Raw genomic sequence first — 24,794 nt, 5'->3', positions numbered from 1 at the left:
GCCTGTTCCGCCGAGGGCAGCGCGGCCCGGGCCCCGTGGCCCCTCAACCTGCGGCCCTGCTCCCGCGGGAGCCGCGGCAAAGCCGGCGCCCTGCCTGCCGCCGGGAAGGGGCTCTGCGCTGGCCGGGGGCTTGGCGTGAGGCATCCGGCCCGGATCTCATCTCCTCCGGAATGATTTCAATACTGGTCTTATCCCGGGCCCTGTGGGCTTCGTATTTAGTAGTCCCATCCTTCATGTGACTGGTGAGAATGCAAATGATTAAACTTCTTAAAGGTTGCACAAGCTGATGCCTTAGTTTGCCCCTGGAATAGAAACACTGTGCTGTAGCTGTCACTTGCTGACTGCCACATATAAAGCTGGACTGGTTATACTTATCAGCTGACTTCTTTCAGGCTAAATATATGGCTTTGACTCTTCTTTTTTTGTAGTACGCTATTTTAAGCACTTAACGAGACCATTTAGACCCTTCATTGTCACAGGTCTGATGACACTTAAAGACATCCAAATATTACAGATAACGTACAGGTCTTGAAATGATAGCTGAAGAGGCTGTGTAGACTGGGGGCTATACGTAATTCAAGCACTTGGTATTTTAACAAGAAAATAAAAAGTAGTGCATGTTCTCAAGATTTCTGATCTGAAATTCATTGTAAAAATCATTCCCACAAAGATGAAAAGATAAAAGGTAGAATGGGCTTCAGTCAACTTTCGAAGATGAAGTTGGTTTTTAGCAGTCCTTTTACTGGAAAAGGCACATGCCATGGTTAATTAAAATTCATAATTGTTAGGTAGAGTAGGTTATACTTACTTGGTGAGCAAGTCACACTGCTGGAATATTGACCTTAAACTGTTTAACATTTTATCATTGCTTGAAGAGCAGCTTTAAATTGAGATCTCTTGCACTGCTGCAAGTCTACTACATTCTGAGGAACTGAAGGAGTAGAGTAGTACAATAGTGAGAAGTCATACCTAAGGCAGATTGAATGTTGCAGGAAGCAGTTTAACTTTAAACTGATGTTTCAAATTCGAACATTCAGTGCAGTCCAGAGTTTCAGTATTTGTATGTTATATGTAAGGCTTAAGCGAGCATTTAGGAGCACTTAATGCTTTGGGTTCTCAGTGACCTCAACATAGATAGGTGGTGTTTGGAAAGAAAGCTTGAATGATTGTCAGATGAAAGGCTTTTTTTCTGTATAAATGATAAATGTAGGTCAAAGCCAACGCTTAGCTAGAGTTAATATCTGTCATTGCTTTGTAGGCAAGGATGTAATGCAACTTTTGGGAGTGTTTTATTGTTGCAGATACTGAGTTTGCTCTCTGCTAGAGATATTGGATAACATGTACATCTTTACAGAAGGTGACAAAGATGTTACATTTTCTGAGATTGAAAATACAGCTTAAATTGGGATTTTGGGTTAGCACCAGATGAGTTGTCAGTGGGTGTCAGCCAGTCCTCCTTCCCTCAGAGCTTCAGTTGCTGTTTTGGATACCTTTTAGCATTTTAATTGGTATAACAAAAAAGAAAAAAAATCTGACAGCTATTCAGGGGCTGAGGCTTTCCATTTTATCTGTTACAAGTCTTTGTTTCCATCATTTGCAGTTTCTACTGCCAGTCACGGTGATGTGTACTGTATTTGGCTCTTCAGGTTCACTTTGTGTGGGCTTTTACTACAGTGTCTGTTAAATTAGCCTTAAGTATTTGACGTACTCGTAAGAACTTGCTTGACCAGAGTTAATTAAAAGTTTCAAGACAATATGAATTAATTTTTGTGCTTTGTCCAGTTGGTTATAGATCACTGAGAGTTGTGGTTGGAGTGGCCTGGCATTGTTGCAAGATTAAACTTGCCTTTCAAGTTTATTTTCATAAATTAAAAATTGTAAAGCTGAGCAGTAATTGTCTCAAAAGCAGCACTTGAGATAGAATAACAGTGAAAATTATGGGATGGAGTATAGCTTTATTAAATTTCACTCAGTAAAAAAAATACTGCTGCGTACTCTCACACTGTAACCTTAATTATCTTTGGATGTAACAGTATGTTTTTTCTAGAAAGGAACTTGCTTGCCTTACGCAAGCTCATTATTTACATAAACTAAGCCCTGAATACATGCTGTTGTGGTCCTTAAACTAAAACTACGCTACTGCTTTCAAAATGCATCTTTTAGCCATCTTTAACATTGAATCTAACATTCCAAAACCTAGAACCTCTGATGTCTGAGCACCTCGAGCAGGCCCCTGCTTTAACCCTGCCTTTATTTCTTCAGCTATGTAGTGATTTCCAAAGTACTCCATGGGAAGTACTGATGCCACCCCACAGCCTTTAAGAATATAGACATTTCCTTTTAGCTGTACTCAACTTCTCTGTCTTTTAAACCTGTTTGCTTCCCATTCTCAGTGCTCTTTTGTCTTGCTTTTCTGCAGTTAAGAGTACACTTAGAGTAGGACCTGTCTGTATGCTGATAGCTGGCTGTGCTGCTTGGGTATTTTGCTGTATTTTGGTCTGAGCAGAACAGTGGTATATGTGGTGTATCATAGGTGGAAACTGTTGTGATGCTGAGAGATCCTGTTAGTAACAGCAGCTGCTTAGGAAATGAATAAATGGGGCACTGGTTCAAAAAATGTCTGACCCTTCAGACTGTAGCAGCTTTGGTGTAACTGTTCTATAAACAGAATGTCTAGACTGTTTAGAGTTTTTTTAAAAAAAATCCTAACAGCTTTTCTGAGTGGTTTCTTTCTTTCTTGGCTCGAGGGCAGAACTTTTTTAAAGTCACATTCATGGAATGGCTTGCAGCCTGTTGAATGATAGTGATAGGCGCTGTACTACAAGCCTCATGGCATGTATTTGTTGTCCTTCTTGATGAAACTGGCTTTAAAACTAGATGTGTTTACTTTATTGATATCTAAGAAGTGCCCAGTCATGCCTTGATGAATGGAGAAACAACGCTCCTATCGTGAAATGTTCATGTTAATGGAGAGGTCTGCATTTGTTTGCCAGTTATGTCATTGAAAGACTGCCACTGCAGTTGCAGCTGCCAGATTTTTTATGTCCAGCTAAATCAAACCATCAATGAACTTTGGTTAGAGTTGATTAAATTCTGAAAGTTTACAGTGTTAAGCATAAAAACATGCATCTTCTGGTTTGCAAGTCTCTTGCTAATTGGATTTTACTTTCAGAATTCCTTGAGGTTGGCAAAAAGCAGCCTGCCCTTGATGTTCTCTATGATGTTATGAAAAGTAAAAAACACCGAACATGGCAGAAAATCCACGAGCCAATTATGCTGAAGTACCTGGAACTCTGTGTGGATCTCCGCAAGAGTCACCTGGCCAAAGAAGGACTGTACCAGTACAAGAATATTTGCCAGCAGGTATGGCCTTGGATATTTTTTTTAATTTGTAGCAAGCGTAGTGTGTGTCAGCTGATAGGATCTAAAAGTAACTGGTTGGTCTTGGGTTAGAATTAATCTGCCTTTTAGATGTTCCTAGTTTTGTAGCATTTACATTGCAAATATTTGCTGCCTATTGTGGGTGGAAACATCTTCCCATTTTTTACCTTTGATGTAGGTGAACATCAAATCTTTGGAGGATGTTGTTCGAGCCTATTTAAAATTAGCTGAAGAAAAAACAGAAGCAGCTAAGGAAGAATCCCAGCAGATGGTACTGGACATAGAAGACTTAGATAACATTCAAACTCCAGAAAGGTAAGTGGCCTGTTTTTAAAATGTAGCAATTCACACCAAAGTGTCCTTATTTTCATGAAGGGTGTTGGCAATTCAGAGAAGTGAGGTGTAAAGATGTTGATTTGAATACTAGTGGGTATTCTAGAGGTTCTAAATGTAGGGAAGAAAATAGGAATGGTATTTTGCATTGAATAAAATCCTAACTCCAAGTAAAGAAAAGTAAGTAGTAAAGAATAGAAAACGTAGGTACAGTGGAAGCAGTTCTGGGAGTTTAGTTACTCTTTTCTAGGGTCTGCTGAGATTGCATCTGTAATGGTATTGGAGAGTTTATTATTGAAAGTTGCTCATTATCAGTTGATGTACAAATGCTATTAATTATATTAGACCAATTTAATTCTTGTATGTGATAACCTCCAGCCTTTCTGACTGCATTGTGCACGTGCAAACGAAAGGTAACGTTACTTTATACTTACCTGGGTAACTGATGAGGTAATAGAAGAAAGGGCACAGAAAGTAAATTCAGAGTGTTACAATTAATTGGATGGATAATGAGTATGTAGAAGGAATGAAAAAAACAATCAGTAAATATATCTGCTTTAGATTGTGTATAGACCTTCACTTACACTTAAAAGCATTGCTGGTGACTAAAAAGAAAGTTTCAGCAAGTAGGGAAGTATCTGAGTAGACAGTGATATTTGAGTCTAACAGTGTGCAGCTCCCTGGTAAAAGAGGAAAGTTGAAAATCCTGGGATTAGTTTCCTTTGTGAAGGATGCAAAAGCTCCTGATGTCTCTTATCTCTGGAACTTGTACATGTCAGCTGTATATGCAGGGAGCAAAGTGAAACTTTACAGCAAGAAAAGTTACCTACATCCTTTAAAGAAAAAGGGAGAAGTCTGAGGGACCAGTTCTAAAATAAGCAACAGACTGTTCAGCAGCAATTAGCTGTTCAGATTCGTGCAGTCTCACCTTAGATCTTAGCAAGAAATGCTCCCCCCCCCCCCTTACCCTCCTGCCCTGACTAGTGTTCTTTTGAGTGCTGTAAGTGGAGAAGACACCCAGGATCGTACTGACCGACTGCTTTTGACACCCTGGGTTAAGTTTCTGTGGGAGTCATATAGACAATGTTTGGATCTTCTCCGAAATAACTCACGAGTGGAACGCCTGTACCATGATATTGCACAGCAAGGTATGTTGAAGAGATGGAAACTCAGTGAGTTTAATGAGTATAATGAGATCTAGGACTTCCGTATCACATCCTGAAAACTAGAAAATTAAAGGTTATTTCTATTTGGATGTTGCTTCGGAGTCAGAAATACATTTATCTCTTAAGCATATGTGTGTACACATACTGTTCTTAAAATTACGGAGATTTCATAAAATTACTGAGGTTTCTGGGCACTGATCTTTTCTTGTAACAGAGCCTGCAAGGAAGAAGTTATTTTTTCATGAACATATTGAGAATATGAGAATTACTGGTGTTGCATCTTTATTTTTTTCTAACTTGCTGATCAAAATTAGTTTTGTTTATTCATCAGCTAACTTCAAAAACTAGTGTACACAAGAGGGTACTGTAAAATTATGATGCGCTATCAATTTTGACACAGATGTAACTGAGAAAAATATTACGCAGAAGGTAATAGGAAAAAGTTTAGTCTAATTCTTTCTGGCATTAGTCTGCAAAAATTGACTTTATAAGAATGACTATTCACAGGTTAATCTTTTCTTAAGGGTGAGAGATGAGCAGAAAAATGTTTTCCTTTGTTTATATAACTTAGGGCTCTGTATTTTTTTTTTAAAAAATCTGTTAGATTTTTAACTCTGCATCCAAATTGTGCAGGTACATTAGGAAAGATGACTGTCAGATGAGTTCTAGGTGCTTTAATGTATTTAAGCCTTTGTGCTACAGTGTTGAGGCTTCCTTTTGTGCCTGTTTCTGGTTGGTAGAGATACTTTAGAATTTTCAGAGTGACAGTGGCAGAACAAAACCAGATTTTTAAGAGGAGCTATGGGATCAAAGACAAATTTTTTTTCCCTGTCCTTTCCAGTCGTTTGAACGCTTCATTTAGCTTTACCATATTTAGATGACTTGAGAATTTTTTCCCACATTTTACAAAGCCAAAACCTGAATTCATGCTATTCACAGAATTTTATTTGCATTTAGTTCAAAAGAAAAGCTAGAATCACTGCTTAAATTAGAACATTTTTAAAGAGACTCGAAGGATTCCTTTGCTCCTTAAGCTTAATTATGTAGAAGCATCTTCATTTTTTGAGGTCAAGATGGAAGTGCTCTGCTCTGTCACTTACTCATTAAGCATGACAGTTAGATTGCATTTTGTTTGATATGTCTTTGGACTGTAAATGAAGATTCTTTAAACTTACTAATTTACATATATTAATCCCATCTAGAACTACCCTGAAGTCACCATTAGTGAACATTCTTAATTTATATTGTTATTTTTGCAGCTTTTAAGTTCTGCCTGCAGTACACGCGTAAAGCTGAGTTCCGTAAGCTCTGTGATAACCTACGCATGCATCTGGGGCAGATCCAGCGTCATCATAACCAAAGCACAGCAATCAACCTCAACAATCCTGACAGTCAGTCGATGCACTTGGAGACCAGGCTTGTGCAACTTGACAGTGCTATTAGCATGGAGCTGTGGCAGGTATGCAGCAGGGCTCCTGTAATCACACTGTAGTCGCCAGCTTTTCCAGAATCTGTTCCATGCAGCTCATGTTTCATAGTATATACTCCAAGGTAAAGATGGGATAACAGCTAAAAAAGAAAAGTTCATATCTAGCCTATGATACTACATGCATATTTAATATTTACTCTGATGTTCCTGTGAAGCATTTCAAACTAAGCTTGTGCTGGTAGTAGTAAATTGTAAAGGAGTTAAAGCCACTTTGAATTGTTAAAGTGAGAGGTTGATGATGACACCTTCATCTCTGCCATCTTCCATTCTCATGTACTATATCACAGGGAAGTTGTTGATAAATGTTAAAGCCTGCTCTTAGGTTGAGACCCTGGCATTGTTGGTTGAATTATCACAGAATCATAGAACAGTTTGTGTTAGAAGGGACCTTAACGGTCATCCAGTTCAAACCCCTCTGCCACAGGCAGGGACACCTTCCACCAGCCCAGGTTGCCCAAAGCCCTGTCCAACCTGGCCTTGAACCCTTCCAGGGAGGGGGCAGCCACAGCTTCTCTGGGCAACCTGTGCCAGGGCCTCACCACCCTCACCATGAGGAACTTCTTCCTGACATCTAATCTGAATCTCCCCTCTTTCAGTTTAAAACCATTACCCCTAATCCTTTCCCTATGCCCCCTGATAAAGAGTCCTTCCCCATCTTTCCTGTAGCCCCTTTAAGAACTGAGAGGCCGTTATAAGATCTCCCTGGAGCCTTCCCTTCTCCAGCTGAACACCCCCAACTTTTGTGTCTAGCCAATGAGAACATTATCAAAGCAAACTTTTCAAAGAGGTGCTTTGCTTTGCCAACCTTTCTAATGTCAAATTCCTTAAAAAACCAAGGTTGTAATTTTTTGATTTTGTGAAGTTTGAGAATGTTCTTTGTTGTGTTGTTTCCATTTTAGGTATGTAAGTAGTTACATGCAGGGCATTTCCAAGATTATTTGTATTTTAGGAAAACTATACCCATTTTGATCACAAAAAATATTTCTATGAAAAATGGTAAAACCAGTAAATAGTAGAATTGGTATATTAGTAAAAAAGTAGAAGTTGTTATTCTGGTTTGTTGGGGTTTTTTTTCCCCTTGGTTTGTATCTTGAAAATCTGAAAGAAATGAGTTTTCAAAAAATTATGCAAACTATTTGCAAACTACCAAATTCTAAGCAGGTAGTTAATTAATTTGCAGTATGTCCAAATCATTTCTTTATTAGGAAAGAAGTATTTAATTTCATGTAGCTGGCAAAACTGAAAATCACAGCTTTTGTTAAGTATATTATAGCCTTACAACCTTTAGTGAATGTATATTTTTTCGGGTGTTGCAAAGACTTTCCTAAAACTAAGTGTATTTTTTTTTTTTTTTTAGGAAGCTTTCAAAGCAGTGGAAGATATTCATGGGCTATTTGCATTGTCTAAGAAACCACCCAAACCACAACTGATGGCAAATTACTATCACAAAGTTTCAACTGTCTTCTGGAAATCGGGAAATGCTCTTTTTCATGCATCCACACTTCACCGGCTTTATCACTTATCAAGAGAAATGCGAAAGAATCTCACACAAGAGGAGATGCAGAGGTGGGGAAAGATATTTAATATGATCTCAGATTTTATTTTTAAACCCATAGATTTAAAAATTTTACCCCAAAAGAAGAAGATGACATGTATGGCTATGAGCAGCTGTGCTTAAAGTGGCCAGCACTCATTGCCTTAAAAGAAACTTAAAGCAAGAAGGGTGTTTGACAAAGCTACTGTGTAAATAATGTAAACATCAGGATCACCTCAGGTAGGTTTCCTTCTCTGTTACGGACTGGGAAGCTAAGCAAGTTAATAAGTATCTGTGTTTTGCTTCCTTTTTCTCTTCTGAGTGGTGGTATTTACTTCATAAGGTTTCACTATAACTTGTGTAAACTTTTCCTTAATATATAAAAGTCTGTATAGCCAAATGGCCTTTAATTTTGTGGTACCAGGTATGATACTGGGAAGGCTTTTGAGGAATGCAGAATTGTTGACTGCATTAGTTCATGTACAGGCCTTTATAAAATCAGAATCTGGGGGGAATAAATATCCTATGGAAATTCTTATATTCCTGTTCATCTGGGTACTAAGGTCAGAATTTAAATATTTAATGTCATTTGTATTGTTACGTCAAAAGGTACATCTGGCTTGCACAGTAGCTTTTAAAAATCGATGCAATCAAAATCAATGGTATGGATTTGCAGTTAAAATAAGTTTTTAAAGGTGCTGCTTTCTGCTGTTTTCATTGTTTTATAGTATTTTGATGTTTACAGAGGTGGCTTAAATTTATTATTTCTATGTATATATATGTATATACACACATTGTAGGTAATTAAAAGATGTTTATTTCCCTTGGTTACTAAGAACACTACATTCTGTACTTTTATTGCATGGTTTGTCCTGTTTTCTGTTATTGATGGTATTTTTACAGTTTTGCATCATGAATGCTACTCATTCCTACTCTTGAACTGGCACATATATGAAAAGAAATTGATTAGTGTTCTCTTGAAGTTCATCTTTTGCGGTTGTACTTTGTCAACAGGATGTCTACTCGCGTCCTTTTGGCCACTCTGTCAATTCCTATAACTCCTGAGAGAACTGATATTGCTCGCCTTCTGGATATGGATGGCATCATTGTTGAGAAACAGCGACGTCTGGCAACCCTGTTGGGTCTTCAGGCCCCACCCACACGTGGCAGTCTCATTAATGATATGGTAGGTAGTGGTGGTCAGGTGAGCAGCTTTCAAATATTGAGTCCTCTTTTTGGACTGTTTTCCTTCTAGAGCACTGTATTTAGTTATGGGACAGCAGGTCAGAAGTTAAAAAACAGCTCTATGGTTAATTGTATGACTTATGCTATAGCATTAAAATTTCATGTTGACAAGGACTGTTTGGAAATGACAGCAGTAATGAGAGGCCTGAATGCTTGTGTGCACTAAAGAGATTCAGTATTGTCCTTTATGTCACCCAAGCAACAAATGTCAGTTTGAAACTGAGGGGTTTGGAAGGGTTTGTGACCTAGAACTGTTTTTTTTCCCTACTCTGAGGTATGTAATTAACTGATCCTAGTGTTCATTCTTCTGTTTTAAATGTATTTTGGATAAGCGCAGATCAGATATCAAATTGCAGACCATAAGGATCTGAGCAACTATGAAAACTTTCTTGTATTTAATTTGAAGGGAGGTTAGATTTACCTGTCTTCAGATCTTCTCAGATACTCAAACAAATTAGGAGTTCAATCATAGTTAGGTATTTTCAGAGGATGCTTGAATTTCTTGCAGTCATTTGCATGCATGCCTAAAACTTACATTCAGGGTTCATTTTTTAATTCATGTTAATTCTTCTGGTACCTCTCCAGTTTGCCTTAAAACCACTATTTAAAGCTTCAGAAGTTTACTCATGAACAGAGATATGTGGCTTTTTTAGAAGTGGGCCTACATCTGTGTACTAAGACTTGTGTCTTAGAAATGGCTAATAAGTTGAGGGTGTTACTCTAGTCTAAACACTTACTTTGATATATTTTTTGTCTACTTTCCATTTTAAATACAGTTAAGTGGTGTAGCATAGAGTTATTTTCACTGCCATTAAGAATGCGGCAATAAAAAATAAGTAGTCTCCTGTATTAAAAGGTACATGTGGTGCCTATTTTACTTCATGAATATAAAATTCTTAAAGCACAACTATTTGTTAATACTGTATTTATTTTGAGATCTTTGGATTTTTTTGTTGACTGTAGGTAAGGTTCAACGTAGTGCAATATGTTGTTCCAGAAGTGAAAGAACTTTACAATTGGCTTGAAGTAGACTTTCATCCGCTCAAGTTATGTAGCCGTGTCAGCAAGGTAAGTTTTGTAGCGCTGTGTATTTAGTAATTGGTCTTGACTAATAGTCTGTTATTTGAGTATTGGTTTGTGGTACATACCAGCTCGCTGCTTCTATTGCCAGAATTTTCAATGGTAGGCTTTATTTGGTCAAATTCCATTATAATGATGTCTAGGTAACAGAATACACCATTTTATTGAAACAGAATGAAAATTCATTCAGGTCTTGAGGGTGCTGTTCATAGAGCCCTGCTAAAGGTGTAGAGTTTTGGGAACGTATCAGAAGGTTGTCTTGGTGGAGATGATACTTCGTTAAATCTTGTTTAAATAGGCAGAAATGAGAAAACTGTATGCGCACATGTACACGTGCATGCAAATGGCTTGTGTGGGAAGTGGAGAAATACACCAATGACTGTTTTTACTATTAAAATATATTGAGAGGTAAAACAATGTGAGAGTGTTGATTAGGTTAATTTAAGTTCTGCAATTGATGAAGCACATCATGTTCTTTTTCTTTGATAGTGGGAACAAAGATACTTGAGGTGCTAAAAAGAACGTGAAGGTAAATTAGCAGTGTGGTAAAATGTTGCCAGTACTGTCAGTCACCTTCATACAAAAAATGCTAGCTACCCATTAAAAGTATCAAAAGACACACTTCAGTAAAACAGTGTAGTATCTGGACAGAAGTGCTGTTGTTTCATGAGCTGTAGAATAGAAGTATTTAAGAACCATGCTTCGTACTTTACTTTAATGTTGAAGTTTTTAAGGGTTGGTGCAGATAGAGTAACTTTTCAGAATTTTGATAGGTTCTGAACTGGGTGAAGGACCAAGCTGAAAAGGAACCTGAACTCCAGCTGTATGTTCCTCACCTGCAGAACAATACCATTCTTCGCCTTCTGCAGCAGGTATGAATAAAGAAAATGTGTGTTCCTAAGTATACATAAGTTAGAAAATGCTTTAGAAGAATGCTAAGTTGGAAACTTCCATGTTGAAGTAATTTTTTTCTATTGAATAGAACACCATTGTGATTTTGAAATACTTTTTTCCCAGTATATAACCTGTTTCTTCAGGTTTGTACGTCATTTAGGTACAGCATAGAGTAGTTATACTTAATAGTGGCTGCATACAGTGGCATAGTCTCTTGCCTAGATTTTCTTCATTACAGATCTGTGATGTCTTTTTTAAGGTAATTCATTGTTTCTTAAAACGTTTTGTGGAGTAAGGTTTGAGTAGGGTGGTTTGATTTTGTTTTGTTGTCTTTAGGTGTTTTATAAAGTGCACATTTCATTGACCTGCTTTCGTTACAAGTGACGAGCAGTGTTATTTCTGATGTGCTAAAGAAATAGTTGAAGGCTAATTAGCAGCATAGCTCTCTGTAGTTACTGCTGCCAGTCTCCTTCATACAGAGAAACCATTCAGGAACAGCATTTAATCATGGGTTTAAGTTTGAATATAGTACAGAAATAAAATCCTGAAAGGGTATTTGTAATTCTATGAATACGTATATGTTCATTTGTTGACAATTGAGTATGTTAGTTTTATAGCCTGTACAACAACTTTTATTGCTGATCTCTTTTTAATGAGGAAAAGTTCCTGCTGTTTCTGTTCACATACAGGTGGCCCAGATTTATCAAAGCATTGAATTTTCTCGTCTGGCTACCCTGGTTCCTTTTGTTGATGCTTTCCAGCTGGAACGTAGTATCGTTGATGCAGCCAGACATTGTGACTTACAAGTAAGTGATGTAAAAAGACTTCTGTGAGATGGTGTGTGAATTCCTGGGTGTTACATTGAATGAAAAACTGACTGACATTGAACCCAAGGAAGACAATTGATTCTGATAGATGGAGATAAACTAAAGCAAAAGATGCATGTGACAATAAATTAAGAACTGATAATTATTTGCATTCTGGTGTGTATTTTTGATTTAGGTCAGCAATCATTAATATAAGTCCAATAGAAGTAAAAGTTGAAATAAAATTTGCTGAAACTTGCCCTGTGATGAACCCCAGTCATTTAGTCCAGCATATCCTGAAGCAAATCTAACAAAACAGGGATGTGAATTTCTGCCTATGCTGAATTAGTTGTGCAAGACCAAAGAGCTAGCAGTTGCTGACGTTGGTTTTTGTCTAACCAAGTGACTGAAGTAAACACCAGTGTCTGAAATGTGCCCCGATGTCTGAGACGTTTCAGCTGCTGTTGAAGATCGCATTTTTGGTAAAGTTGTCTTTATTGAAAGAACAGCCTGTAATGAAATGTTTAAGCTGGTGATGAGATACAAGTAGTTTTTGTTGAGGTTGCTTTAGTAATTATCCATTTAGGTTTTTAGATAAAGCTGAGTTAATGCATTTAGGTTAACACACAGCTTCAGCTTGCATTTTAGATGTTGAAATTGTCTGCATTAAAGTCAGGATTCTTGTTTTGCATATTGATAATGTGGAGAAATAGGCAACAGTCATTTGTCTAGCAGTGCTTGTTTCATAGAATCATTGAAAGTTCAGCTTCTTCAAGTGGAATTTTTTTTTTGTATAAACAATGGAAATCAAACTTTTATTCACAGTGCTATTTTTCTTCTACTAATTTGGGATTTTTCATAGTCTGGTATAGCTAAAACTTTTTAAAAGTAATTTCTGCTTAGGGCTTCTCTTGAGTCACATTGGTCGTAGGCAGAGCAACAGAGAAATTGTTTAATAAATAATAGAATCCTTTTTCTTCCTATTTGTTACTTTGCAAAGGTGCGCCTTGATCATACTACCCGGACACTGAGTTTTGGCTCAGATTTGAACTACAGTACTCGAGAAGATGCTCCACTAGGCCCTCAGCTACAGAGCATGCCTTCTGAGCAAATTAGAAATCAATTGACTGCTATGTCCTCAGCTCTAGCTAAGGCTCTTGCAGTCATTAAGCCTCCTCACTTACTGGTAAGCCATTTTAAGTCTTCTGAAGATGTTGACAAATTCTGACATTTCCCCTGTGTGCCTTGTGTGACGTTTATCTGTTGCCTTTATGCAGCCTTTTATTTTTTTGCCTTTTGTTCTTTTTTTGCTTGTCTGATTCACTGCTCCAGCCAGTAGTCTGTTCTCAGTGCAGTGGCAATCAGTATTGTTACTGCTGTCCCCTCCTTGCAGAATAAATAATTGATCCTTGAGGTGTTAATATATACAAATGTAGTGTAGCATTAATGTATTTATTAAAGACAAAGTATTCTGCATCTGTTACATACTCATGTATTCTAATAGGTGTAAGTTTTCTGGTTTAACAAGACAAGCTTGTTTTGTAGTTGTGAGATCATACTTGAAGGAGTTACTTGGTTTACCTTTCCTTGACATAGGAAGGGCAGTCAGCTGTCTAATGATTAATTTAACGTGACACTGCAAGGATTTGAGCAGGTAGTGATTGGTGCTTTTGTACACTGTTTTATTTTCAGAAGTGTGTTGCTCTGTTTGTCAGAGCATTGTGGTAACAATCTTTGATCTAATTTGACAGTAATAACGGGCTTTATTTATATACTTGTGGATTAAGTAGAAATGTAAGCTAATAGCTTTGGTATAAAGTAGTGAGTTTAGATTTTAAGGAATGTATTTTCTCAGATTAGATGTACATTTTATTTTTTTTTAGCCTGCTGGTAGTCAGGTATTTGTGCTTGCGAAGAAGAGTAAGTCATTCTCAAAAGCACCCAATTAGTTAGTGTTTAGTCATAACTAAAATAATTTTAAAATGTACACAACGGGCCTGAGTAAATTGCCAGTGCTGCATATATCAGGTTTAGGATATACTGAATAATAATTTACCCATAGGTGGACCTACAGAGCTAGGATTTGTTTAAAATTTTGCCAGCATTTTTGAAAATCCAAGAGCCTGCTTTCTTTATTCTTCCTGGAGAAACTGCTGTTGTGAAGAACCTGGAATGTAACTTCATAGTGGAATCTAAAAACACAAACAAAAGATCCCACAACTCAAGAACTGTCCTGTCCTTGTCACTCCCTGTTTTCCTCAACTGGGGCTGTTGGCTTCAGGGTCAACTCACCGATCAGCTCACATTTCAGGTTCTCCAGAGCCTCCTAGTAGCAAGGTGTAAATCAGTCTTGGATTTCCAGCATGCTTTGGTTGTGGCAAGTTAAACCTTCACTTCTCTTAAAAGAGCAGTGGTAATTTTTTCTTTTGTTCTATGTTTATGAAAGATTTCATAGCAAACATATCAAATATTTTTTTATATGGAAAAAAGGCTGATAGCAAGATGTCAATGTCAGATTCTTTACATGGTTTGAAATACTAAGTAATGTTCTTAAAATACAAACATGCAAAGTAGGACTGTATCATGATACCTTGCTTATGTTAGCATGAACATACATTAACTGGTTTATAGTGTTTAAAAATATTTCCGTATAAATTTTCCCCTAAAAAGATTTTATTAATGCTTGGTATGGGATGTATTGTTGGTTTGAAAGAAAAAACATGCTTTATCTGTACATTCATAGATAGAAATGACAAATAGTCTTATACTTGACATGTTAGTACAATTAGCTGAATAAGACATAAATGCTAGTAATTACGCTTGTAAAATTGGAGTACAGTATCAAGGTTAATACCAATCTGTGTGGTTAGAGAAGCTACAGAGCAAGTTGAGTTGATACCCTTTTTTCCTTTGCTGTTCGGATCAAAACTTTTCACTTTTTTCCATGTGCTTTCTTTCAAATGTGTTATAATTCACAAAATTGTTAAATTCATCTAAAGCTTTTAATTTTTGTATTTCTGGCACCTCCGTTTATCTTTAAATGCTTGCAGATCTGCAACAAAGTATGGGTGTCCCAGTGTTTTTGTTGAATGCCCTAGAAGTGACAGATGACTAAAAATACCTCTGATCTAGCTCACATTTCAAGAGCAGCATGACAGAGGGAGTGTAGTGAGCTGGTAGGGCTGCAGGGTTTTGCTGCTTGCTGGGGCAATTAAAATAATGGGCTGGCACAGTTACACCTCTTCATGTGCGCAGCATGAATCTCTACAAGGAACTGTGTAGGTACTCTGTAGGAGAGTGGCATGGTGGTGAGAATTAAAGAACAGTCCATATTCTAGTGTCTAGAAGTCTAGTGCTTCTTATAATTTAAACAGTCTTATAGGCAATGTTTATACCGAAATTGCTGATGCATCAGTTTCTTATCTCACAGATAGTGCTTTGTGTCAATTAGGATATTTTTCTTTTGTGTTTGGAAAAAAAACAAAACTTTAAAAACAAGGGAGCTTTGGTGAAATACACGTGGTGCTCTACTTGCTAACACATGCAGAGACAAGCAAGGTTGACACTCCCCTTTCAGTTAGAACCTTAAAATTTAGTAGCATATGGGCATGCAATATTTTTGGACAGAAAAAGTGTGAAACTAAGATGTGTTGCAGAATATTGTCTTACAGACAACTTTCTGCTTGCGCAAGTGGTTCTAGTCAGTTGACAGTATCTTGTATGCCACTTGGATTCGATTTGCCAATACAGTATATTTCCATGCACTTGGCAGGTTTAGAGGATAAAACTAACCTTGAGTTTTCTCTGAGAAGCATTTGCTATGCTTTCTGCCTTTCTAAAGAGATGCTATGTACATCATTGTCTTATTCTTAATTTCAATTCAGCAAGAGAAGGAAGAACAACATCAGCTGGCAGTCACCGCCTTCTTAAAAAATTCAAGGAAGGAGCATCAGCGTATCCTTGCACGTCGTCAAACTATAGAGGAAAGAAAAGAGCGCCTAGAAAGTTTAAACATTCAGCGTGAAAAAGAAGAACTAGAACAACGTGAAGCAGAATTACAAAAAGTCCGGAAAGCTGAAGAAGAGAGACTGCGCCAGGAGGCAAAGGAAAGAGAGAAGGAGCGTATCCTGCAAGAGCATGAACAAATCAAAAAGAAGACTGTTCGTGAGCGCTTGGAGCAGATTAAGAAGACTGAACTGGGAGCCAAAGCATTTAAAGATATTGATATTGAGGTAGGCAATTTATTATTGAAGCTTTGAGGGGGTTTTTTGTGCTTCTGGTGTTAAGTGCTAGGCTGCCTGAAGTTCATGTTCTTTACTAGTTTTATACTGTAGCTGGTCTTACAAACAGTCTCTCTTAAAAATGAGACAGTTTGACACTTAAGTATTTTAATTTGTTCAACAGTGTAAGTAAAGCTTAATTCTCAGTTTGGCTAGGACCTTTTTTTACCTGGAGGAATTAAGTCCAGCTAGCTGGTTACCCTCCTCCCCTTGTTGCTTGAACTGAAATACAAAATAGACCTTCAGATCCAATTTTGTAGTATCTGGACTGTCTCAATTGAAAATCAAGATACAAATGCCTTGGAGAGTTTTTAAAAAATAAAATATGTTACCTAGAAGAGAGGAAAAGAAACTGAGAAAGTTTCTGAAGAAAATCAGTTTAAAAGTTAAGGGGAGGATTGCAGAGAAGTTTAAATAAACAAACCACATTTGTAACAGAAAAAAGAAGTTTATTTTCTAATGATAACTTTACTTGGTTGTAGGATCTTGAAGAGTTGGATCCTGACTTCATTATGGCTAAACAAGTTGAACAGCTTGAAAAAGAAAAGAAGGAACTCCAGGAACGGTTGAAGAATCAGGAGAAAAAGGTACAAAGTAGGAAGGGTACAAAACGATGCCTATACAATGCTTTAGTTAGTGATTGTGAACTCCTGTATTGATACATAAATATATATGCACATATATAACATTGGTGTTGAAAGTGGTATTGTATGAAATGAAAAAAAGGTAAACGGGTTAAAAACCCATTTAAAAACTGATTTTCTAGTATCAGTGCACAAATCTTCTGTATTTAATGGAGTTGATTTGAAAATGGACCCTTAAGCTGTGTGTGAACTGAATCTTGGCTGGGAAGACTTGTAATTCAAAAATGTTCAGAGAGGATTAAAAATGCTTACAAAAAGTGAACCATTACAGAGAAGCTAAATTTAATTAGTTGTATTAGTCCTCACTGAAACAGAAGAAATTCCACTACTAGAGCCCTTCTAGATGGCAGAATAGGGTCTGCCTGAAACTGAAGTGACTATAAGTGTGAGGAACATGTTGTCCTAGTAAACAAAAATATATATATAACCTGGTCAAGGTGAAACTCACCCAGGACTTCGGACAGTATTTAAGAATGAAGCAGAGGTTATATGATACAGTTGATAGTTCACTCAAAACTTTCTAGTATCGAGGCAGTTTTAATTTACTTTAAAAGGTTACAGCGAGGATTTTTTTATGCTGCAGGCTTGTAAAACATCATGCTCATACTGGGCAAAGTAGCAGAAAATTAAATGGTGGAATTAGTAGTCATGTGGGTAAATATGATCAACCTGGAATAGTCAGCATGACTTCTGTAGAAAAATTATAAGCCAGGGCTTCCTCTTGGAGTTCTCTGAAGCTGTCAGAACAAACATAGGAGTGAGGATGGTCTGGTTGTAACTAAGTTGGATTTTCCAAAAAGCTTTTTACAAAGAAATCTTAGCAGCTGTGGGGTAAAAGGAAGAGTCTTCAAATGAAGTTCAGTTTACATAGATATTTTGTGTAGGGAAAGTGGGGAGAAAAAAATCCTCCAATCTTTAGCTTTACATATTAAATGATGGGCTCTAAACTTAACGTTCTTAGCATGAGAACTTGGTGGTTCTGCATCTTGAGCACTGTGTGCAGTTCTGGTGTCTCTCAAAAAGGACATGGTTGAACTGTAAGTTTGAGAGGAGGCCAACAAAAATTATCAATGCTTGGGTTGGCTTCTGTGTAAGAAATGTCTATAAAGTAATACTCTGACGTCCGAAAGACTTGTGGAGGAAGGATGTGGTAGCAGTCGAGTGTACCTGCTGTAACAGCTGATGATGGGGAATCAGTTGTTCTTGCAGTGACCGCAAGGGATAGTCAACTAGGAAGCATCAAATGAAGCTGGTAGCAGCCATGATCAGAACTGTTTGTAGGTAAAAGGTGGGTCCTCATGCTGTGAGCCAGAGATATGCGGATGTTCTTCCCAAAGTACATTGTTGTATAGGAAGAGCGTCTTTGAGTTCAGAAGGACGAGAGGAGAAATCCACCTCTAAATGCCTGCTAAATACAAAAAAACCTCCACAGGAAGTGCCGGGAACTGAAAATTGATGATGCTGAGAGAGCATTGTATATATGCCTGTCTCTGTTCGTGCCTCCTTGCCTAGCAGTGCACTTAGTTACCAGTGGTAGAGGCAGGTTCTTGCTTAGCTGGAACTTTGATGTGGTCCAGTGTGGTTAGAGAAGTCTCCACATATCAGGGTTTTCTTTGGGGATGCTGAAGATTGAGTCTTCCAGGTTTGCTATTTACATTATGACATGCTAAAGGTATGTTATCTTTATTTAGATTGACTATTTTGAAAGAGCGAAGCGATTAGAAGAAATTCCTTTAATAAAGACTGCATATGAGGAGCAGAGAGTGCACGACATGGAGCTGTGGGAGCAACAGGAAGAAGAAAGGGTAAGAATTTTTTGTTCCGATGATAAAATCCATTAGCAATGAATGAAAAATAGTGTGTTTTGCACTTTTTTTTCCCCAGCTCAATCTAAGGGAAGAAGGGAAAAAGTTGATATGAAGAATGAAGTGTTAGCTTCGCAATTTCCTTGTGCTAGTGGACAGCAGTATCTTCTGTCTTGGATCTGAAAGAGGAAAAGAGAATTTCTCTTTCTAGTGGCTGAGGCAGATTGAATGCAAATATATAGTAAGATTTTGATTTGTAATAGTTCGTATATTTTCTGTTTTTAGATCACCACTTTGCAGTTGGAGCGCGAGAAAGCCCTTGAGCATAAGAACAGACTCTCAAGGATGTTGGAGGATAGAGATTTATTTGAAGCCAGGCTCAAAGCATCACGACGAACAGTTTATGAGGTACACAAGATACGGTATTGTAATAAAATATTCCCCTGAAGTGAGGAACTAAACTTGTGACCCAGTGATTCTTCATGGAAAGTAGAAACAGATGAGTATCTAGAATGGCTCACAGTTACGGAATTTTTTATTTCCTGTTCTGACTAAAAAAATTAATTTGTGCATCCATTCATAGATACTATCACCATTTTTGACAACTTCTGGAATAGCTTATATGGAAAATAAAAGGTAAATTATTTCTATACAGCTATTAGTAAGAGAACATTGGGTAGCATATGAGCAGCCATCGGTATCTGTACAAGTGCTTGGACTTACTGTGGTGATGAAACAGTATTGACAATAGTATTGAAGCTGAGAGATAGAAATACTTGTCTAATTTTTTTTAATCTGTGTGTTTGAATCTGGAAATTATTTTGGCAGTTCAAGAATTCTTCCAGCTATGTTTTATGTTTGCAAAATTTAATAACAAATTGGTGCATGAGGGCAGGGAAAAACTGTGCCTTTGTTTCTTGGTCTACGTTAAAAAAAAATCTACATTTGCTGTTCATAGCTTTGATTATTTGGCTATGTTGCAGTAATAACTGGTTTAAAAAAAAAGAAAAAACAAAAGAGCTATTATGTTAAAAAAAATAAAGAAACTGCAGATGATTCTTTGTAACTATATAGGTAACTTCAGGTAATGTATTTTAGGACAGGTAAATTATTGTTCAGGTAATTCCTTTCCTGAAAAAGCAGGTGAAGGACTAAAATTATGCATGGTGATTGTCTTCCTCCTAAGTAGGAGTATGTTCCCTTATATGAAACCAATTGCAGAAAAGTTTGAAATAGCAAACAGGTAGTTGTTTTTCAGTGGAGCAAAGTTAATATGTTGCGGTTGGTTTGTGTTTCTGAGCAGCTTTATTTAGCAATTTGTGTAACTGTCTGACTCTTTAAATGTTAAAGGTTCTGGTGTTTTCATGTGTATTCTTTGTATTTCAGGATAAACTCAAGCAGTTCCAGGAACGGTTAGCAGAAGAGAGGCGTAACCGTTTGGAGGAACGGAAGAAACAACGCAAAGAAGAGAGGCGCGTTACTTACTACAGAGAAAAGGAGGAAGAAGAACAAAGATTACGAGAAGAACAGCTGCTTAAAGGTATAATTGAAACTGATTATTTTACCCTTTGCATCCTTGACCCATTCCAGGTGTGTACACAGCTAACTTCTGGTTTCCCTGTTTCATGATACTGGAGGAAGTCTTTTCACTTTCAGTCAGCATCGAAGACTGTGTTCATTGCTGGTAGATACTGTACCTTTCCATTTTACCTAATGCACCTTCTGAACGCTTGGGTGTGCAGCGCAGAGGTGAAAGTAAAGCTGTGGAGGAAGAAGGGAAAATGAAAGCAAATGAATGCTTCCTGCCCTTCACTCTTCCCAGACAGAGGAGATAAAGAAAGGGAGGCTAATGAATAATTGAGTCTTTGATTTTAGTTGTTTACTTCGAGTTCTTGCCACTTGTTTGTGAACATCTTAAAGAGAATAGAAAGGAAACGTTGGTGTCAGATGAGAAACTTGAGAATTGTAAGCAACTCGCACAACTTTCTTTGTGAATTGCATTGTCTGGTAGGCTTTAGAAGAGAAGAGGTGCTAGGCATCCTGTACGGTAAATTTGTGTCCTGCTTGTCACTTGGTGGATGAAGATTTTTATGTATCAGAGTTCAAAATTGTGCAGTACTTAAAAACCAACCAAACAAGCAAGCAGTCCTGAATATCTAATTTCTGACACTGCTAACTGATTTTTTTGTTTGACCTTTTCTAAGGAAGGGATTCTCTACCATGCTTGAGAGTAGTTACCAGTATTTTAGCTGGCTCATTTTTGGTCTGTACATCAAATTAACATATGGGTATTGGAACATTTTCTTACCTTTCTTGCCAGGTGTTGTTCAAGATGTCACATTAATGGGTGTATCAAGGTTCCTTTTCATATTCCTTTTGAGTTAGGATACTTCCAGAAAACAGGTTCTGTGGTTAGTTAAATATATCTTGTGAAATGCTTGGATTTTTTTTTTTTCTTCTGTAATAAGGAGTTAAAAGGAGAGAGATTGTATTTTGTAATGCTTCTGTGGATACAGATTTATATTGGTAATAACGTTCTATTTATGTTTCCAACTCTGCAGAGCGTGAGGAAAAGGAACGCATTGAGCGTGAGAAACGTGAGCAGGAACAGCGTGAATACCAGGAACGTGTCAAAAAACTGGAAGAACTGGAGAAGAAAAAACGTCAAAGAGAAATGGAGATAGAAGAAAGAGAGCGTCGTCGAGAAGAAGAAAGGAGAGGTCTGGATGACCCCTTTTCAAGAAAGGTAGGTAATACCTGCAGGTTTGTTTTTGTTCTGACCACTCTTTTCTTCTGCAGATCATTTGAAAGATGATAGCATTGCTAAATAGTAGGTTAATTTTTTTTTTAAGTTGTAGCATAACTGGCTAATTTAATAGTGAAGTTATTGTCACTTAGTTTCAGCTCACTGTTAGGATCTGGAATATATAGTTTAGTAATAAAGTCAAACAAAGAAACTACTAAGAGATTCAAGCTGTTTAAAAGCTAAACTAATAAAGAATAAAAAGAATATTGAATAAAATTTTCTTTAATGCAGAACAAGGAAAGCTGGATTAGAAGCAAGTATAGTGACTCATGCCAAAATTAGGAATTAGAGTAGATAATGAAGCAAAATCCCAGACTAAACATAAAAGCATACACTTATATTTTATTAAAAATATGCAGTAACATAAAACATAAAAACAAGAGGTGTGTGCAACTTCCCACTTAGATTTGTAAGTATTGGGGAAAATCATTACCCCAATCCAACAGGAAACAAACCAAAAGTTATTTGCAAATAAACATTTAGTGATATAAAAATGTAACTGCATACCACAAACCTACTCTCTTTTTCAGGAGTTACCAATAAGAGGACTAGTTTTAAATTTCATCCACCATAGCCGTTGTCTGTTTTAATGCATGCTTCATTGAGTAACACTATGAAGATAAGTGATCAGAGCTTGTATAAATTGTTTTGATAGTTTATCAGGTAAATAATCATCACAATCATGGAGTAGTGGATCTGTGAGATCTTGACCAACCTGTGTATTCCCCTTAGTGAAGTGTAGACTTTGATGAGCAAAAACACTTTTCAAAGAGCAGTTTAAAACTGGAATACCCTTTTGTAAAGAGGTTGGTGGATAATGTGAAATTGGGTATTTTATATGGTTTACCTAATTAGCTTCTTGTGGTGGAATTAAGGAATAAACTATGTTAAAAATAGCTTAAACAGTTTGTCCAGAAAAGGGAAAAGACATTTTACCTTTATTTAAAAAAATTAAATTATTGCTCTGCCCTGCATCTAAGCAACCTGTGACAATCACAGATACCTCATCTGTTCTGTGCATTGAGGTACTCAGAACAAAATGGTCTCTGCTACAGAGAGCTTTCAGTTTATTCAGTTACATTTTATGATCTGATTAGAAAGCACCAAAGCAAATAATTCTTTGATGCCATTCCTACTGTCATTAAGCACCAGGAAAGTGAAACTGTTAGAACCTCTTTTCTGTGTTAACAGGTATTACAGCTATGGCTTACTGTAGCTGTTGTTCATACACGTTTTAGTGTATTTGCATATACCCTACCCTACTAGTAAAGTATGTGGCACAGAGGGAACCGAACCATATTGTTTTTTAAATTGTGTCAGAAACAGTAAAGTTACTCAGTTAAGACCATACTTAAATTATTCAATAAATTATTGATAGTTCAGTATTCTCTACAGTGTAACAAGGGGAGTTTTTAATTATATGCTCTGAAAGGAGTAAATTATATGTTGAAAACGTTAAAGTGTTCCCAATTTCTTTTAACACACAGGAATCTCGTTGGGGTGATAGGGAGTCTGAAAGCTCCTGGAGAAGAGGTGGTGAGGCAGAATCTGAATGGCGGCGAGCACCAGTGGAAAGGTAATCATTGGGTTACTAAGGACCAGTTGTATTGGACTCAAAATATGTTTTGTTGCTACTGCTAAAGCTGCACTAACTGAATATTATCTCATGCTTCTACATCTCTGAAAGTTACCTTCTATTAAAAAATTGCTTTGTAAGGATCTCAAAATGAGAGAGAGGTTTTATCTTGGAACTGCATTCAGGTAACATTCCTGTTTTATTTATCTTGGATATGTGAAAGCTAGCAGACACCTTTCTGCATGTGATAAACAACTTATTTGTTTTCTTTTTTAAATTAAAAATTTCTGTCCCACTCAAACATTGGTGTCAGTGGTATAAATACAGAGTGGGGAAGGATGACAAGCAAATGCAGGGTTCCTGGATGATAAAACTCTTTGAGATTTTTCCATTTAGAAAATTGACATTAATGTATAAGAAAAGTCAAAATTCAGAGTCTTAAACTATTCAAGTCCCAGAGTGAGTCACAGAGCAGAAAATACATGCTATAAACTAAAAGTTCTGAAAGACTGTATTGAATAGAGAAGGAATATTCTGAAGGTACTTCTCGCCTTTTTAAAAAAACCCCGCTTGTTCACATCTATATATTTTAGGGGATTTGGATATGTTCATTAATGATGAAGACTGTTTATATGAGTGTAGTAAGTAAGATCTTTAACATTTGTCCATCCCTCTGCTCCACAACAGGATGAGTTGTACCTAACATATTTCTGATAGTGCATGTCTAATTGTTCTTAGAAGCCTGTGAGGATGGAGATACTGCCACTTGTTCCAACTGGCAGTATGTTTTAGTGCGTAATTAGCCTTCCAGATAGATAGGGGTTTTTTTTTTTTGGTTTTTTTTTTTTAATATATAAATATCTAGCCTTAATTTCCAGTGCAGCAATTCAAATCCATTACAACTAACTATGACTCCAGTGGAAGCAAATAATTTACTCTATCTCTCTCTAGTAATTTCTATTAATGTACTGGAAGAATGTGATTTCTTGATAAACAAAATAGTCTTTCAGTCTTTCCTTAAAAGCTGTGTTGCCATTCTTGGTAGTGATCCACTTTCTCCTGAATTGCGAAATCAAAAATTGGATGAAACTCCTGGGTGAAGCCTTTAAGGATTAACATATTGCAGAAGTGTTTAATGCATCTATTTATATGCTTCAATGTGATTTATTTTTTTTTCCCCACACAGAATGATACAGGTGACCCATATTTATTTTGTAATCATTGTGTCATAGAGTTTTTCTGTTAAGTTTTGTCTTAGTCATTTATCATTCAACTTTTTAGTAATTGAGCTCAGTGACTGCTAAGGAGTTAAAATTAGGTGTATTTTGAATTATTATGTAGCATGTTTGGTAAAAATTTCCTTCTTTTGCTAAAAGGAATATACTGAGGAATACTAAAAGGAAATACTGATAGCAGTCAAAATTAATATCTCTATGGAATTTTAAGTAAAGCCGTGTTTCTCAATTATTTTCTTTTTGCTGAACTTAGGAAATAGCAAAGTAGAAGCAGTGATGTTCAGACATAATTGCAGAAGAAAAGTAATTCTGCATTCTTTAGTAGCCCCTAGTCTACCTTCAGTTGGATTTAACTCTAAAGGGAAAATGTGCTGGATACCAAGACAGCAGTGCAAACCTAACTGTGAGTAAAGTAATTGCAAACTGTATTTCTGAATCAAGTGATAAAGGCACTAACATAAAGGACAGAGCATCAGATTTAATTTGCAGCATGTATCTAGTTGTAAGTATAGCTATTGGA

General features: G+C 36.9%; 1 protein-coding gene and 1 non-coding gene across 2 annotated transcripts in view; both read left to right on the top strand.

The window, feature by feature from the left end:
* The first annotated feature begins 3,177 nt into the window (after nt 1–3,177).
* The window catches only part of EIF3A (eukaryotic translation initiation factor 3 subunit A), a 29,823-nt gene continuing 8,206 nt past the window's right edge, over nt 3,178–24,794 (top strand). Inside the window, exons 1-17 of the mRNA XM_026851185.1 lie at nt 3,178–3,363; nt 3,560–3,696; nt 4,699–4,862; nt 6,140–6,339; nt 7,727–7,935; nt 8,918–9,089; nt 10,112–10,216; nt 11,002–11,100; nt 11,812–11,928; nt 12,929–13,114; nt 15,813–16,160; nt 16,691–16,795; nt 18,544–18,657; nt 18,943–19,065; nt 20,044–20,197; nt 21,219–21,403; nt 22,951–23,039. Coding sequence (XP_026706986.1) covers nt 3,226–3,363; nt 3,560–3,696; nt 4,699–4,862; nt 6,140–6,339; nt 7,727–7,935; nt 8,918–9,089; nt 10,112–10,216; nt 11,002–11,100; nt 11,812–11,928; nt 12,929–13,114; nt 15,813–16,160; nt 16,691–16,795; nt 18,544–18,657; nt 18,943–19,065; nt 20,044–20,197; nt 21,219–21,403; nt 22,951–23,039 — 2,645 coding nt within the window. The 5' untranslated portion in view covers nt 3,178–3,225. The remainder of the gene's footprint in view (nt 3,364–3,559; nt 3,697–4,698; nt 4,863–6,139; nt 6,340–7,726; nt 7,936–8,917; nt 9,090–10,111; nt 10,217–11,001; nt 11,101–11,811; nt 11,929–12,928; nt 13,115–15,812; nt 16,161–16,690; nt 16,796–18,543; nt 18,658–18,942; nt 19,066–20,043; nt 20,198–21,218; nt 21,404–22,950; nt 23,040–24,794) is intronic.
* On the top strand, nt 11,471–11,603 carry LOC113481805. The gene has a single exon (XR_003398731.1). It is a non-coding gene; the product is annotated as a small nucleolar RNA SNORA19 (small nucleolar RNA).

This window comes from Athene cunicularia (genome assembly GCF_003259725.1).
Source record: "Athene cunicularia isolate RWA chromosome 6 unlocalized genomic scaffold, athCun1 chr6_part1, whole genome shotgun sequence".
NCBI lineage: Eukaryota > Metazoa > Chordata > Aves > Strigiformes > Strigidae > Athene > Athene cunicularia.
Note: the sequence above shows the minus strand (reverse complement) of the source record. Positions and strands in the feature narration are given on the sequence as shown.